General features: G+C 52.3%; 1 protein-coding gene across 2 annotated transcripts in view; it reads left to right on the top strand.

Moving 5' to 3' along the window:
• TFAP2E (transcription factor AP-2 epsilon) overlaps positions 1–17,446 on the top strand; it is a 29,169-nt gene continuing 11,723 nt past the window's right edge. Inside the window, exons 1-3 of one of the 2 annotated variants that reach the window (XM_068917153.1) lie at positions 1–131; positions 236–682; positions 1,358–1,409. In XM_068917153.1, the coding sequence (XP_068773254.1) occupies positions 105–131; positions 236–682; positions 1,358–1,409 (526 nt within the window). In that variant the 5' untranslated portion in view covers positions 1–104. The remainder of the gene's footprint in view (positions 132–235; positions 683–1,357; positions 1,410–17,446) is intronic. The other variant, XM_068917152.1, reaches the window with a different exon arrangement.

The following is a 17,446-nucleotide window of genomic DNA, read 5'->3' on the forward strand; positions in this document are numbered from 1 at the left end:
GAGCGGGCGGGCGATGGGAGACGCCGCTCCGGCGGGATAGAGGGGCGGAGACGGGGGCACCCCCGGGGCCCGGCCCGCCCGGGGCTCGCCGCGGGCCCGCACCGATGCTAGTGCACAGCTACGCGGGCATGGTGAGTGCGGGGCCCGGGGGCGCGCCGCGGGCCGGGGCGCGGGTAGGGTCGGGTCGGGGGCCGGGGGCCGGGCCCGCCTCACCGCCGCTGTCTCGCCGCCGCAGGACCGCGCCGAGGGGCTGCCCGGGGCGCCGGCGGGGTCCCGCCTGCCGCAGCTGCCCGCGCTCAACCAGGCGCCCTACGGCTCGGCGCCGCCGCTGTGCCACACGCCCGCCGCCGACTTCCAGCCGCCCTACTTCCCCCCGCCGTACCCGCAGCCGCCGCTGCCCTACGCGCAGGGCCAGGAGCCCGGCTACCCGCACCTGGCGGACCCCTACGCCGCCCTCAGCCCGCTGCACCAGCACCAGCAGCCCGCCTGGCCCCCGCAGCGCGCCCGCCAGGACGACGCGGGGCTGCTCTCGCAGACCCACCGCGCCCTGGGGCTCGACCCCCGCCGCGAGTACCCCGCCGTGCCCCGCCTGCTCCACGGGCTGCCCGACGGCGGCCACGGCCTCGCCGACGGCCCGCTGGGCCTCCACGGCCTCGGCCACCACGGCATCGAGGACATCCAGGTACCGGGGCGGGGGGGCGGAAGGGCGGGAGGGCTCGCCGCGGTGGCGGGGCCGGACGCTCTCGCCTGGCGCCGGTCGTCTCCGGCGCAACCTCGGCCGGGGACCCCGGGCCCGATCCGCCGGCCCGGCCCGCCTCGGAGCGCCGAGAGGGGTCTCCGCCGGGCCGGGCCGTTCACACCGCCGGGGCGGCGGGGCCGTCCTGCGCCCTTTCCGGGCACGGCGAGGAGCGAAACGAAAAGTCGCCTCGGGAGGAAGCGCCCCGCCGCCCCTCGGCGGTGCCGGCCCCGGGGCGTCCCGCCGGGCCGGGCCGGCCGTGCGGGCTCCCGCCCCGCTCCCGTTACCGGCGCTGCCCGACGCCGCTCCGGGGATTTTCCTTCCCAACGATTCCTGCCCGCCGCGCTCCCGGAGCGGGCCTGGGGCAGGGGACCGGGACGGGGCCGCGCTCCCGGAGCGGGCCGCCTCGCTGCCCGGTGTGGGGCCGCCTACCCCGTTGCCGGCAGCAGCGCCACGGTGGAGCCCCCACGCGGGCCCCGGCGCTTGGCCCGCGGGATGCGGCCCGCTCCGCGCAGCGCCTGCGGCCGCACCGGGGCTGCGGGGCTCCGCGGCCCGGGGAAGCGCGCCGGCCCCCCCCGCCCCGAGGCCGCCCGCTGACGGCTCTCGCTTTGGTGCTTTCAGGCCGTGGACGACGGCGGGATGAACCTGCTCGATCAGTCTGTGATCAAGAAAGGTAAGAGCGCGGCGGCCCGCTCCCGCCTCCCGGTTCGCCCCTGCCGCCGCCGCCGCCGGGGCTCGGCCGGAGCCGGGCGGCGGCGGGCGGCGACGAGCCGGCGGGGTCCCGGCCGTACCCGGTCCCCTCGCTGGGCCGGGGGCGAGGGGAAGGGCTCGGTGCCGTGAGCGGGGGCGCGGCGGTGCCGGACGGCGCCGGCTCTCCGGCAACGCGGCCGAACGAAAGCGGCGGGTCCCGGCGGCCCCGCGCCGCCGCCCTCCGTCGGGGAGCGCCGCGGCGGGGGGTGTCGGGGCCGCCGGGACCGGGGACCGAGGGGCGCGGCCCGGCCGGCCGAGCGTCGGCGGCAGCGGCACGCGGGGAGCCCCGGGGCCCGCACCGCCGGCCGCCGCGGAACCGGTCTGAGTGCGACGCCCCGGGGGATGCCCCCGGCGGGGCTCGGTGGCAGCTCCCGGCGGCTCCCGGTGCCGCTGCCTCGGGCGGGGGCCGTGCGGCCGGCGGCGGGGGAGCGACCCCGGGCCGCGCACCGCTCCGCGCCGCCTCGGGCGGGGAAAGCGCTGGGCAACGGGGAACGGGCTCGTCCTGGGGAGAAGGACGCGTTTAACGGGGGCGAGGAGGTGGCGCAGCTGTAGGGACCGCGGCCGGTGCTCGCACATCCCGGCGGTCGGGGCAGCATCCTGCCGGTCCCCGGTGCCGCCGCCCGCCTCACCCCGCCGTCGCAGCTCGTTCCCCGCCTCTGCTTTTGCAGCAGCCTGGGCCTGGGGGGACTCCTCGTTTTCGGCTCCAGAAGGGGGGTTTTGCACCGGGGACCGGCGGGGAGGCGAGGTGCGAAGCGGGGCTCGAGGGCGGCGAGGGTGCCCCGCGGCCGCGGTTTTCTCCGCCGCTTTCTCCCGGGGCCGGTTTCTCCCGCTCTGCTGCGGGCAGAGCGCTCCGCACCGCTCCTCGGAGCAGCGGGCTGCCGCTGGTGTCACCCACCGCCTTTCCTAATTTACTGCCCATCTTCTCCTACCTTTAAACAGCCCGTCTGCGTCAAAGCACAGCCCTGTGGTTAAAATAGCTCAACTCCGCAAAATATTTTTTCTAATAAAAATTTCATCGGGGTATCGTTGAGAGCATTAGGAGCATGACCGATTTATGCGGCTGCGTGGGGTAATAACTCGTATGGAATATTCAAACACTGCTCTTGGCTTCTTTCAGCGCTTTTAGAAGAGCAAAAGTAGGTAGATGGAAATACACGTTTACTATTCCGCTGCAAAGTCTTAAACACAAGCAGGCAAAGTGAACCACAGCCACCGTTAGAGGTTTAGTGGCAGCGGTTAACACTGTCCGGTTCCGACAGCCGGAGCTCAGCTGCTGGCGGGGGGTTATTGGGTGAAAAGAGCCGGTGACACGCGAGGGGCACAGGAGCTTGCGGGGCTGCTCCCGGGTTTCTGTGGGCGAGGCAGAGCGCTGCTGAGGCCGGTAGGTTTTAGCCCGGACAGACACTGGCGGCTCCGGCCGCGCTCCGCTCCGCGGCGGCGGCGGCGGGGACTTCCCGAGTCCCGCCTGAAACCCACAGTAACTTCCCGGGAAGCGGCAGAGCGGGGAATACTTCCCCGCGGTCTCTCCCTGCGTTGCGCACTCCCCCGACACCAGCGGTGCTCTGATAGCAGTCATTGCACGGGGGGGAGAGGCATTCGCGGTGCATCGCAGTCCCCTTCACATGAAAGTTGTTGTTCTAAGAATGCAGCTTCATTATAGAAGGCATTTCAGCGCGGCATTCATGACCGTAATTATTTTAGCTTTAATTAGAACACCTAAGAGGCATTTCATTAAATATCCTTGCGTGAGAGATGGTTGCAACAAGCTGTAGTGTGCGTTTGTACTCGTTACACAAAAATGCTTGTCGTGCGTTTGCTTTTTGTATGTGCCAGAAGCATTAGAGATACCATTATAAAATATATTTCAGTGAGAATATTTGTCTGGAAAGTTCGAATGAAGTTGCAGTGGGTTGCTTTTTTCCCCTCCCCTTGTCAAAATGTGTGCTTACTTAGAAAATTTTTGTTTCGTGTCTGGAGGAATTATTGTTGTTTCGTGCCAGATTTGTGCCTGAATATCCTCTAGTCTCTCTCTTTCGAAAAAAGAGAATAGCTCTGTCTGAAAAATAGAGGCCTGTGGATACAAGTTGCCTGCAACCTCTGTGCCTATAGACACTTGCTCTTCCTAGTCTGGTTCTCTCTCTCTTCTTTTTTTTTTTTTTTGACTGCTATGTTTGTAACAAAGGTGCAAATATATTTTGGGGAATAACTAGATTTTGAGTGTAGCCTTTAAGGTGTCTGTGATGCCCTGCACAGAATCTCCCGATCTCTCCTCAGGAGCGCAAAGCATCTGATTTTCCTGGAGCAGCTTGAGAAATCGATAAATCTAAAAGCAAGGTGTGGGAGGGAAGCAGCGCGGCTTCACCAAAGCGGCCAGCAATAATTTAGGCTAAGCTGCTCATGGGCAGGAAAGGAGGCAGGGAGGAAGGATTTCGAGGAGCAGCGCTTGCAGGCGGGCGGCCCCCGGTGTCGCCGCTCCGGGCTCCGGCCCGGGGCAGCGGCTCCGGCTCGGGCAGCGGCAGCTCGGCGGGGCTGGGCTCGGGCGGCCCTCCGGCAGCATGGGAGGCGTTATTTGTGCGTATTTCGATAGCTCCGCTGCCCCTTCCCTATCAGCCGCCTCGGAAGCAATGCTCAGGAAAGCCGGCGCGTTTTAACTGAAAAGGAGCCGCAGGAATTGGAGAAACTGCACCAGGGAGGGAGCCCGGGAGGCACCCCGACGGCCCCTGCCCCAGGGCAGGATCCGCTCTCCTCTGCCCCTCCTGACAGATGTTTGCCGAACCTGTTCTCGCCGGCGGAGGTTGCTCGCCCTCCCCGGAGCCTGCTCCAGTGTTTCTCTCGCTTTGCCACGGCAAGGTTTTTCCTGCATCTCCCCTGAAACAAGAAACAAAAAAACAATTATTTTCTCATCCAAATGCATAAAGCGAAGCTGCCATTCACACTAGATGTCCAGAAAAGTCTCCCGAGTCAATAGAGATGGTTAGTGCTATGTTAATCCTCACATAACTAGGTATTTTGCTTCGCATCTGAAGGGCAGCCCTGCAAGCAGGAGTTGCTAGTCAATAGTAAGCAAACACTTTTGCCCTTATTTCAGACTGGACAGAATTAATTATTCTGCAGCTGGACTTTTTTTCTTCTTCTTCTTTTTTTTTTTTTATTAATGTAATAGTGAATCCTGACTTGACTCGCTCTATTTCCGCGGCGCTGCAGCCCGGGAGCGCGGAGTCCCGGCGGCGCCAGGGCCAGCGGCAGGACCCCGGCCCGCCCGGGAGCACGGCAGAAAGGGCTTATAAGCTTAGAAAAAAAAATCATAGGCAAATTCCAAGCGATTTACCGTCAGGTAGTAAAAGTTACGAGGTGCGCAGATTGATAGTGGGGATTTATTGTACGCTTCTCTCTAGGAGAAGTTATGGGTAAATGTAAAAAGCAGTTTTGTCATGAACTGCGCTGTAATCTCAGATAACACATCGGTTATGATTAATCCTTAAATTCCTCACAGTATGGCCCTCTGACAGAACTCTGATATAAATCTTTGCATGTGAAAACAGATAAATCTCTCCTTAATTAGTTGCCGAGATACCGTTGTCCTGGTTCAACAAAATATTAATCACCTGCCCAAAATCCCTAAAGCGACCTTTTAACTTCTGTATTTGAAAGATACTTTTAATGCAAGCCAAGTGCAGGAACTTTGAGTCAAAAATAGCACTAAATATTAAGGAAGAGCCCTCTATAACTTTCCCAGCGGTGACCTCTGTAAACAGCAGCGCTCTGCTTGCACAGGCTGTCACCTTGCGCGTCCCCAGGGTACATTATGCCTCGTCTCTTTAGTACAGTGACTGTAATTATAGATCTGGCTGGAGCAGATCCATATTCCCTTTGCACAAATTGATACTAACATTGAGTGACTGAGATTTAATGCAAACTGTTTGACGGCGGAGTAAAAACATTGCGAGGCTGCGGCGGCGGCAGTCGTTCGCGGTCTCTTGCTTTGATACCTGCATCACAGGTATGGCGACAGAGCAGGAACCTGCACAAAGCTCGGGAGCGTAATGCCAAAATATTTGCGGCTATATGTTTGCTTTTCTTCCTCCTTCTTAAGTAAGCTTAAACAGTTTTGGTAGCTAATATCGTTACAGACGATTTTTATGGAGATCTTAGAGATGGAGCAGTCTGATACGCCTCCGGTGTGTTTTCCCGAGCTCGTAGCGCTCCGCGCTTGCTGCAGGTGGTCTCGGTTTTAGAAAGTAGCAAAGAAAAAAGAGGAAAAAAATATGTTATGCCGCAGAAAGCGAGGAGGAGAGAGGGAGTGCCTGCGCGCCGCGGGCGCTGCTGCCTCCTGCGCAAACGGGCGCAAAGCTGCGGGCAGCGCCGTCCCGGGCTCCGCGCCTCGCCGCGGAAATTCCGCTTGCGCCGAGGCCGGGGCCGCCGGGTCGGCCGGCATGCGCGGCCGCGGAGGAGGAGGAGGAGAAAGAGGAGGAGGAGGAGGAAGGGCGAGCTGCCTTCCCGGAGCCCGTCGGTGCCCGGGGCCGCTTCCCGCGTCTGTGCGTCTGTCGGGACCGTTCGGGGCAGTGAAGAGACAGATTTTTGGTAGAAATACCCGCTCAAAATTCAGTTTTCACAAATACTTTTATAACTGGGTCGAGTTCGTTATTTCTGGGAATAATCTTCACACTAAAAACGTTGACTGAAATCTCTGTGCGGCGTAACGTTCCTGCAGCTCTGCAAAAGAGACTTAGCCGGTTCCAATGACTACCAAGAAAGCTGGGACATTTGCTGAATCCAAGCACAGTTGCCGAAACATTAACGCCAAATGCTTTTCGTTCAGCTGCAGAGACGCTGCATGTTGGTGGTGGCAGAGCCGAGATTTGAATTTGAGTACTGTGAATTGTGGATAGTACTGAAAAACATGAGATCATCTTCTCTCCCCTGACATGATAAATAATCAATATATTTATTTTGAGGAGAAAATGGATATAATCCCCTGTAGGGAGGTAGAGCCTTTATGAATAACTTTTGTATACACATTTGTTTGTTCTTCCTCTTGTTGGAAAGTATTTCAGGAATGTCTTTCTGTTTCTTTCTTTTTTTTTTAATCAAGCATTAATGTAAGACTAGGAATATATTTTTCTTGACCTGAAAACAGCAAAACGAACTCTGAAAAAGTTTTGTCTGGGGCTCTGGCTGCTGTAGGCTATAGCAGCAGGCATTTTGTGCTGTTGTTCACCTGCTGCCATTGTGCTTTAGAGGCCGAGACAGCTGCTCGCGCGGCGACGTGGAAACCCCCTGGACACGCTGCTGCGTGGGAGATGCGGCGCAGCTTCAGCCCGAGCGGCCTGCGCTCCACATGCACATGCTTCCCTCTTCTGTAAGAGGCAGGGGGGGATTTTCTGTTTTATGAAATCAGGCATTACGCTGTTACATTTCATAGTAAAGAACCTGCAGGTTGGTCATAAAATTAGGGTTTTCATTGCTTGGACATCCTGTCAGGACCAGTGGAAAGCTTCTGATAGAGCCTTTTTAGTAGAAATAAAAAAAGAAATCTCTTTCCTTGGTCACCTTGGTGCCTGGGGATTTGAGAGCAGCCCAGAGCACAGGTCTGCGTGTGAGCTGGCGAGGCTCCTGGTGCCCCGTGGTCCCAGGCACGGGGTGCTCAGTGCGAGCGAGGTGGGACCCTGCAAGCTCCGGGAGCAGGGAGAGCCGGGATCCTCTGCACCCTGCTTGGCAGGCAAATGTTTTGGCTGCAGCGTTTTACAATTTGGACTACTGACGGAGCAGTACATAGCCAGCATACGCTTGTGCTTGTTTCTAAGCAAGCATAGGCATTGCCGGGCTGGAGGGAGACTGAACTCCTTTGACTTCTCTTTGAGGCAGCAGGATTTGGCCGCTGCTTTCTCCTGCACGTTTGTGACTTCTTTAAATTTCCATCCAAGGGTTTTCAGCTGCTCCGGCGTGGCAATGCTAGCGTTTCTGCTGAGGAATGTGGACCTGTTTGGCTGGATGCTGGACACACACACAGATGGAAAGCTATGTCTCAGAGTGCTCCGAGCCCACATTTAGAAATACTGCAAGAAGTAGCTGTCACAGCTAAAGAATGCAGCAGAGGAGGGAGATTAAGAACAAGGTTCTTAGATCCACTTGCGACCACACATAAGTTCCAGGTTTTGAAGCAAAATCATCCTTCGGGTTTCGCATGCAGGGTTGCGGGTGGGATCTCAGGCGTTTTTCACACGGGCCAGCCCTGCTGCAACTTGGTGCTGGCAGTAACAGGAGCGTTGCTATTTCTCCTTAGTTTCAGTGTGGATAAGAATTCAGTTGTAAGAAATGCCACATTAAGCCAAATGTGCCAAAAAAAACCCCCCTGAAATAATGATATTCACAGTAGATTAGATAAACATCATTTCCTGTGATGAGAAAGGTAATAAATGAGGTCATCCTATAAAACACCTGGGGCTGTGAAGACATGTCTTTTATAAGACTGTCCACAAAGTGTGGAGGGAGGTGTTTGGACTCCAGTCAGATATACTGTGCTGAGCTTTGGATATCTTTCCAAGCTCTGCTGGCAGAGCCCTTGTGGCTTTCTGCAGCTTTATCTGCCGAGGTAGTTTGCCTGAGTGGGAAAAGGGGCTAACCGGGAACAAGCTGTATCTTGACTGGAGGGGTTTGCTGCCATAGCTTTGCTAGCAAAGTCTTTAAAGTTTAGACCAGCCCTTGCACACACCATGAACTACAGCGTTCATCAAAACAGTCACACCTCCAGATATATGCACTTCTCTCTTGCATACACACTTACGTGTATGCTGTAAGAACACCTACTAATCAAACAGAAAAACTTAAAAGAAAGTTTTTACTCTGAACTGCATCCAGATCACCATTCCTCCATTAAAATTATATTTTTAATGTCCTATAATTGCATCAGGATAAAACCAGGTGTGTGTTCATGTGAGATAACACACTCGGGTACCAGTGAAGGCACTAGGCTTTGTCTCAACCTTCCTGGTGCCTCCCAGGCATATGTTATCTCCAAGTTTCATGTACCTTGTCATGACTTATTATTTAATTAAATGTTTTTAAATGAATTTTTTTTCTTTTTTAGAAGTAAAGACTCGTTCTTACAGGGTAGGTTTAGAAAAGCCAGCTTGGGTTGCTTTTTGGCATGTGGCTTGTGAGTCAAACCAACACTGTTTCTTCTCCAAGAGGTGGACTCCAGATGAGATTTTTCCATGGGACGGTGCCGCGCAAGCCACCAGCAGGCATGCTGGGCTGCCTGTGGAAGAGCTCGTCCTCTGTGCCTTATTTTCTGGGGCTATGAGTTGCTGAAGACGTTGCTCTAGGGTGGACAGGATTGCAGCCAGTCGTGTGTACTTGTGGGAGAAGGGGAGACCGAGTGCTGGGTCATCAGGTGCTGGCTGTCCCCGACTGTCTGCATTGCCCCGTGTGCTTGTGCCATAATTTGGAGAACTGTGTGAAAGTATGGAAGCTCCTGGGGAAAAGCACAGCACGTGCAAGCATGTAGGGTGGAACAGAAGAGAAACGCTGTCTAAGCAGGTAAAAGATGTAGGAAGAAGTGGTGGTAGAAAAGGGATGGGAATATTCCTGAAAGGACTGGGACTGTTGAGAGAGGAAGCAATTAGGGGAAGATGTGGAAAATAAAGAATGCTTCTCCGCTGGCTCGGGATGAGTGCTGAGCAAGCCCTGGCCTTGCTTTCACTCCCAGCTTCTCTTCCGACTCCCATTTCCTGTGGCTGTGAGTCACAGCGGCAGGAGGGACAGGCAGCAGGTCACGCGCGAACTGTTCGCTGGGAACGTGGAGAGGGAGGCGGTTAGTCACGGACTGCTTCCCACTTCGCTGGAGATACTCGGTGACGCTGGAAGCGGACAAATCTCAAAGTGGTTAAAGGCTTTAGGCACGTTTTATACACTGCACAATCAGCCTGCAGGACTCGCTGCCACTAGATAGCACTGAGTTAAAGAACTGGTCTGGTTTCTGGAAGGAGAGGGGGCAGGAAGATCCTGAGTTACATTAGGTTGCGTAGAAACAGAGAGCTATAAACGTCCTGTCCTTGGAACATGCTCTATTGCTGCCCGCCTGTGGGTAGGGGGAAACTCCCGCCATAGGCACTTCATTTTCTTGTGAGATTTCTTATGCTTGCTGCTGAAGCTGCTCGTACCGGTCGCTGGCCAAGATAGCAGCCTGCCAAGGGGCCAGGCTCACCCAGGCTGGCCATTCCTGTGGTCCCGTTCATACCAAACACCCCAACTGCTGCAGTCCTGCCTTTTCCACTCCACTCACGCTGCAGATCCAGTTCTCATGTTCCAGTTTCCCTGTGCATATTGCACCTTTTGCATACGCCCTGAGGCGAAGAGCAGGGAAGCTTTCCCTCCACCCTGCCTCTCCAGCAGGTCTCTGCCGTTGCCTGGTTCCAGCAGGACAAGCAGGGAGGCAGGCGAAGAGCCCCCAGCATCTGATTTGGCTCCTGTGTCAGAAAGCCCTGCTCTGCAGCGAGCTGGGCTGAGCTCTCCCGGGTTGGGCTCATCCCTTTGCCTTGAGCGTTCGTTTCCCTAGTCATGGCGCATGTTGGTATAAACACCGCCTGCTTGCTACGTGCTCCGGAAAGCCGCCGCCCAGCTGGCGCTTATCAGTGTATCTGCAGATCCATAAAGCCCCGTGAGTGGCGAGCCGTCCCATGCAGCAGGCCGCCGGCACACTGCGGGCCCCGAGCCTCCCGGGGAGCTCCGGCCGCGGGGAATCTCCCCGTGCCAAGCGTCACTGCGCCGTGCCAGCTTGGCTGTGCTTCACCTTGACTTGCCGCATGACCCAGCCCTATTTACTGAGCACCGGGCCAAAACAAATGCTGCGTTTTTGGGGGCCGGTGGATCGGTGGCGCTGCCGAGTGGAGGGGGTAACGGCCTCCGTGGCGTGCCGGGCCCAGGTGAGGGGTCACCCTGGGCTCCGGCTTGTGACGCCGGCTGCCTTTATCCTCAGATCATCCCTGTGAAGCGAGGCGGTGCTAAAATATCTCCTTTGCAGACGGTGAGCTGAGCAGAGAGGGCCTGGCAGCAGGCAAAGGCGAGGTGGTCGCTGCTTGCGGCAGGAGCGTGTCTCCGAGGCCAGGGCCACGCGGGGCTGGCTGGCCACCTCTTCCCATGTGGCCGCTGACACATGGCAACTTGTTTGTGTGCTCCAGCCCAGGGACTTGCCTGGGGTCATACGGAGTCTGTGGTAGAGCAGAGCCAAAGTTAGACCATTCCTCCCTGTTATTTGCCTGTTTAGTAATAGTCCAAGATACATGATCTCAGAAAAAAAAATGTGTGCAAGTTATCTTAATTATTTAAAGAGCCTAAATGAGGTTCTCTGAAGTCCCAGACTAGTGCCCTAACCACTAAACCATCCCACCCTTTCCTGTGTGATCCTCGTGAATTACTCATTCTTGCTGTCCTTCTATTTGTTTGTTTATTTTAATTCTTAATGGAGACAGTACTTAGCAAATATGGATATAATGCTCGGAGCTGCTAAATGCTCAGCCGTCATCTCTCTGTGTCCTGTACCATACCCAGCTCTGCTATGTCAGGGCATCGTCCTTGGTTTAAAAAGAGGTTGTGTTGTGGCTTAGGCAGAGAAGCACAAGGGAGTGAGAAAGAAGTGCGAGAAATGAGCCCAGATGACCCATTGCAATTAAATATCCCAGAACATGGTGTGCCCAAGTGCCAGGCGGTTCAGGAGTGAGGGCTCCAGGGCTGGATGTAGGAAGCTGTGGAGCGGGTTCATCTCTGTAGCATGAAAAAGTCTCCCAACTTCCCCAGCGTCCGCGGTGCGTGCTTGGGATTCCAGCCGGGGTTGAGTTTCCCCACCCTCTATCTCAGGTATTTATCTAGCATCAGTCACTGAAGTACCGAGGCGCCACGGAGCAAGGGATCAGGTCAGGCCTTATTCCTTCCGGACTGGTTGGGCAGGTCCGGGCTGAGGGAGCAGTGTCTCCGAGCAAGGCGCCTGCGTGGAGACGGCGCTTCCTGAGAGCTTCCTTACTTGTGTGCTCCATTGCCTGGGACCTGCCTGTCCTCCAGGCTCTCACGGGCACAGGGCTCACCCCAAGACAGCAGTAAGCCCAGGGCTTCAGGCCATGGCCCCGCTCTGTCCCAGCCAGCGTGCCCGACCCACGGGCAGGGCAGCAAGCTGATGCGCCGCGATCCCCCTGCTAAACTGTCTGGGCTGGACGGAGACTGAGTGCAGAGGTTCTGATGAGACCTCAAGGAAAACGTAAGGAAAAAGCATGGCTTTAGTCTTGTGTTTGATATACTGTTAGCAGGAGATCCTGCCTGTATTTGACCAAAGGCATTCAGGACTGCTTCTAGCTTGCAGACCACAGTTCGAGCAAAAGATCCAAGTTAGCAGGAGACTGGAACAATTATTAAAGTGATAACATAAGAGAGTTTGTAGATGCTGTAAGAGCTGTAGTTACAGTAACCCACGTAAGGATGGGGGCCTTTCTGGGTAGCTGGCTGGATTCCTCCTGACACTATTTCTGTGCCTGGTCAGAATTATTTTCCTTGTAAAAAAGATGCTGATGCTGGTCCTTCCATGAGGTTTGCCTTTGGTACCTTTGCGGGTATTGTTCTAGTGCAGAGAGGGCTTTCCAACGTGCACGTTTCCATGCTGCATGTCCTGCAGCCTGGTCCAGGATGCACGTTCCTTGTTGAAGCATGGTATTGACTGAACTGCAAAACGTCTGGTATGCCCTGACATCTTGCCAAAACATAGGCCTTAAAAAGCCAGGACATCTTTTGAGAAAGAAAAAGTAAAAGCATTTTCACTGTGATAGTACTGGGCAAGTGGTGTCTTTCCCCCAGAGCTATCCCCAGGCGAGCCAGTGACTCCAAAATGGCAGGTGAACTGACATATTTACATTGCTGTGGTTTGAAACTCAAATTGAAACCCTCCCTAAATGGTCTGTGGATTGGCAGCAAGTTCTATATGAAGAGAAGTATTTTGTTATTATTATTCATGTCTAATCTTTGCTGAAGGGTCTTTTGCCCTTCAATAATCTAAATACATTTTAACAAATTGATACTAACATTACCATGGCTTACATAGGATCCATAGCTGTTTCTAAAAGACACTGCATCTTTGTTCTCCCTTGTTAGATTACGTAGATCCAAGCCACACAAATTCAGGCGCTTCTATAGGGAATACAGGGAAAACCTCTCAAGCATGTTACTGTAAAATGGATTATACTGTTTAAACACATAAAGATCCCGTACACTGGTTGCCAAAATGTAATGGGAGTTTGTGCTGCTAAATGAATAAACCTGTGATGCTTAATGCTACAGGGCAGAATGGTGGAGTGTGTGCGAGTCTGGGAGAGTTTGCTGCTGCGTTACACATCTGAACCAGGCTGGCGGCGTGGCATTTGATGAGAAACTTTCCTTGTGATCAGCACCGAGCAAGGCAGATCTCCAGTTCTTCTTGTTTAAGTTCTAGGGCTCTCTAGCCTCCCGTTTTATTTTCTTGCCTTCCCAATACCTGCATATTTTCTGTGCTGTGAAACACACACATTCTGTACGAAAAGAGACAGAGCTACGTAGATCTATCCAGAGCAGATAATAACCGAACTGAATTTTAAATAGCTGTTGTTATTTTTCTAACATAGATGTGAAAGGGCTTAGCTGCAAATTCAGAAAACAAAAATACTGCAGTGAACTGTAACTTTTCAAATAGTTGTAAAGGTAGAAGTAAGAATTGCAGTACTACTTACTCACAGGAGAAGACAAATGAAGCATTGTTATCAGAGCAGTTCTTTCAATGAACAGTAGAAAAAAATGCAGTAAATATTTGTAAATACACCTTGACATTCAAAAGCAGATTTTTTTTTTTATTCATTGCTGTGAAAGTTTGGGTATTTGAGTTTCACTAGCTTAAAGGATATTTTAATTTTAAATATTTGCTGGTGTCCAGTGGGATATTCCTGGGTTTACCATTCAGGTTGCTACATCAGTTAGCCATTGAGGTACCCTAGATAGCATGACACAATTCATAAAATCAAGTAAAGCAGTGAAATTTGTGGAAATTCATAACAAATTATTTGCGAACGGCTTCCCCAAATTCACAAGAGACTCTGAACAACAAGCGCATTTGAGGATGAGTTATTCCTAAACTGCAAAGAAGGCAAATTCATTAGCTGAAATTATTAATTGCAAAGTGCTTTCTAATCTCCTTTCCAGTCCTGAAGGAACACAAGGTGCTTTTGCAAAGGTCTGAGTAATTGTTGTTATTATTTTGATTGGCCATTCCTTTACAGACACAATGTAATAACCAAGTACTGTCTTTAACTGAGGCTACGTATCCTCCAGTCTCAGGAAAACTGAACTTTGATACCTTTACAATCTTGCTTGAAACACCCCAGAAACAGGAAACTCCACAGTGAAATACTGCCAGTACTTCACTATGTATACCAGTGACACAGAAAGCAAAATGAAGTTAATATCACATGACATCTTAAAATTTTGTTCATAACCTAACGTATTGATTTGCATTGGAAGCAAAAAGTAAGTATAGGAGCTTTACATAGGCATGGGATCTCTCCTGATTAGTGTTCTCGTGGGAATAGTTTGAGGCTGCTGACTTGTATTCCTGCTACCTGTTTTCTTTCGAGGGTCCAAGATCCATTTGCCTATCAGAGCTCAGCAATCTGGAAAGCCCAGAGATAAAAACAAGATTCTTTCCATCCTTCCATTTGAAAAGGCCTTCAAGCCGATTACAGCATTTCCTAGAGAGGCTCTTTGACATGGGGACTTGATTCAGGTTGTGCATTCAAGATAAAGAAAATACCTGTATAATCCCCTCTGGGAAGAAAGGATAATTACAGACTGCGGGTTTGAAATATAGCTGATGGCACTGACCTCCTTCTCTGGACCATCAATAAATACCTCCCTGCTGAAACACCAGGAAATTGAAGAAGCTGAACTCTGCAGCACCTCCTCATTGAAAAAGAGCTTTTAAAGTTATGGTAGGAGCAGTTGCCTCTGGCTCACACCCACATGCAGATACTTCTTTATGTATGTATCTCTGTCTTATAATTTACATCAGAGACATTCAAACTAAGGTTAGATTAGTTCATTGAAGGCTCTCCCTGAAAGACAGCAGTAATCCTTTGCCTTTCTGAAGCACCTTTCATCAGATGCTACTCACAAACATTAATCAGCCGAAACTTCCCAACACCGTCTGCAGGGAGCAAGGTAGAGAGAGCAGAAGTAGCACGCCTGCTTTGTTGCAAGGAGTGAAATACAGGAACAGGCCTGGGCTCTAGTCCCTAGTCGCTGGTGCCTGCACGCAAGGGGCTCTAGGCATGGCTTGCTGCAGCCACGCCGAGTTCTGCAACGCTCCGTGGGAGCGGGATGTCGGCAGCTGCCATGGGGAGCGACAGGAATAGGCTTGCACAGCACAGATGTGCTTTTTAGCTGCTGAGCAGAGCAGTAGGACATGGGCCTCCCTCGCACTTTTTTTGGGCTGCCATGAACCTGCAGCGACGCCAGACCCAGCAGAGCTGACTGCTGTGTAGCCACTGAGAGAGCGATCACGCCCAGCATGTCTAAGGTGCTTTTGGGGTAGCTGGAGACTGCTATGTCTAAAGATGAGAAATTGCTTTATAATAGGTGGTCTCCTAAGAGGATTAGCTGATACCTCTTTAAAATGCAATCTAAGCTTTAGCACACTCTGACTTCTAAAAGAGATGTTGCAACAAAAGCTTCAATATCCAGGGATTCGATGCTGCTGAGATGGAGGATTTACCTGTAATGTATCTAAGGAAAGAAGAAAACAGACTTGTAAGACGGGCAACAATTTGCATGTTCCCTCTGGACTTGTTTTTCCCCTCACAGCACCCCGAGCTTCAGCTGGAAATGAAACTGAACAAATAATAACATGATAAGCAATTTAATTTCCAAGTACCACAAATTTTCCTGCTTACAAATTATTCACAAGCATGTAGCACACTTCTCATATGGAAATGAGTCAGTATTTCATCTTTTTCCTTTTTGTAGGTAAAATCTTGTTTCCCTAAAAAAAAGTTGATTGTGTATAGCCAGTATCTGAGTATCTGTTTGGAGTACCTAACTAGCTCCAGCCATCAGCAGTGCTATCCTGCAGCTTCTTCTGGGCACAGACTGGCAGAGCCTGACCCATGTGTTGCAGACTCTCCTTCCACCACCGAACAGAGATTACAAGCTTGCTTGTGGTGAATATTTATATTTAAAAGTGGCCATTTTCAGGAATCATAGAGGTAGTTTCAGACAGCTTTGTGAAAGCACAGTTGGAAGGGCTGTAACCACAGCAGATTTGAAATCTACTTTTGAATTCAGACAAACATTTGCAGGGTTTTATCATGAAAGATATCTGGCTTGTTTGAAACATCTTCTGGCAGAGTTCACTGATTCTTAACCCTTTCACTTCAGAACAACATGTTGGAGGGAATAAGCTAACCGGATATATCGTTTCTGTCTGAAACAAAGCTGAAGCTGCAATGACTCCGATGGTCCAGCCCAACGCTGTCACATCCGCCAGGGGCTAAGAACACAATTTTCCCCAGAGAACGGTATCAGAGAGCCTCTGACCAGGTACCTATTTTCTAATGTGAATTAGGTGCCCACCGATTTGTCTCCAAGGACAATAGCTCATCTGTCAGGAAAGTGGAACCAGCTAAGGGTTTTACACACACGCGTGCTTGGGCATCTGTTGCTGGAAAGAGAGAGATGGCAGCATGGAGGCTTGGAAATGGAGCGCCGTTACCTTGGACCCTCACATCGTGCAGGAGAGGACAAGCAGGCAACAGTAGCACAAGGCTGTAGACCTGTCTGTGTTGTAATCCTAACTCATCACTGAGAAATTCAGCCCCCCTCTCCCCAATGTATGAAGCAGCTCTGGATAGAGTTACCTACGTTTCATTTGACAGAGGAAAAGGACAAATCTGGGGAAAGTAGGAAATTCTACAAGGTTTTCTAACTTCTTGGGCAAAAACCTTTGAAGAACGTGTTTCTTTTGCTCTTTCTTCTTTTATACCTGGAACCTAAAAGCCAAGGGAACCTGCCACTGTGCATATAGGACTGTTAACTGCAAACCAGAACAAAAGCGACAGAAAATTCAGGCTTTATCTCGAAACACCTTCCCCTTACATGGATGATACTAGGCTCCTTACTCCTTCCATGCCACTAGACACACAGACTGATTGCTCATTAGTCCAATGGTGGACATTAGTCCAGTGGTTTCTCCTCTTTTACCCTCCTGCTCAACGTAGAGGAAACATTCAGAGAATTCAGGGTTTGGGATGTTCCTTTTCCCTTCATCTTTGCATTCTGTATTTCCTAAAAAGCACTGCATAGAAATGAGCCTCTGGCATCCCGTGACATCTGCAGCATCATACTGGAGATATTAGGACCTTATATTCATAGGGTTTGCCTTTCAACTTCTGTCTCTCAAAGATGCATCATTAAGTCCTGTGCTCAGGCACTGAACCAACCCCTTCTGGCTATGTTTATCATCCAGGGACTTTTCACCTGGAGAAATTTTTCATCCAGGGATCACTTGGCAAGTTTTAATTACATATCACAACATCCCTCCCAGGTAGAGCTTATTATCTCTATTTTGCTGTTGGAGACACTCAAGCCCAAATTGAGGAGGTGACCAGCTCGGTGTCATAAAACAAATTCTGGCAGAGAAGGAAGCAGATTCCAGCAGTCCTGACCTGCTGTTCACATCAGCCTTTCAGCTCCTTTCATACTTCTGGATGCAAAGGATCTGGGAGGGCAATTATACAGAGGCAGGATCTGTCCAGCCTTCTTTGAAAGCGCTCAGGAAAGTTGTGTGACAAAGCCTTTGGTGTTCTTAGAAACCAGGACCTATTTTGAAATCTCTCTCTGAATCAGGCATTTTCACACCATAGCAAACTAATTGAGTTGTGAGAGTATCATCAGCGCTGA

This window comes from Struthio camelus, chromosome 23 (genome assembly GCF_040807025.1).
Source record: "Struthio camelus isolate bStrCam1 chromosome 23, bStrCam1.hap1, whole genome shotgun sequence".
NCBI classification, from domain to species: Eukaryota; Metazoa; Chordata; class Aves; order Struthioniformes; family Struthionidae; genus Struthio; species Struthio camelus.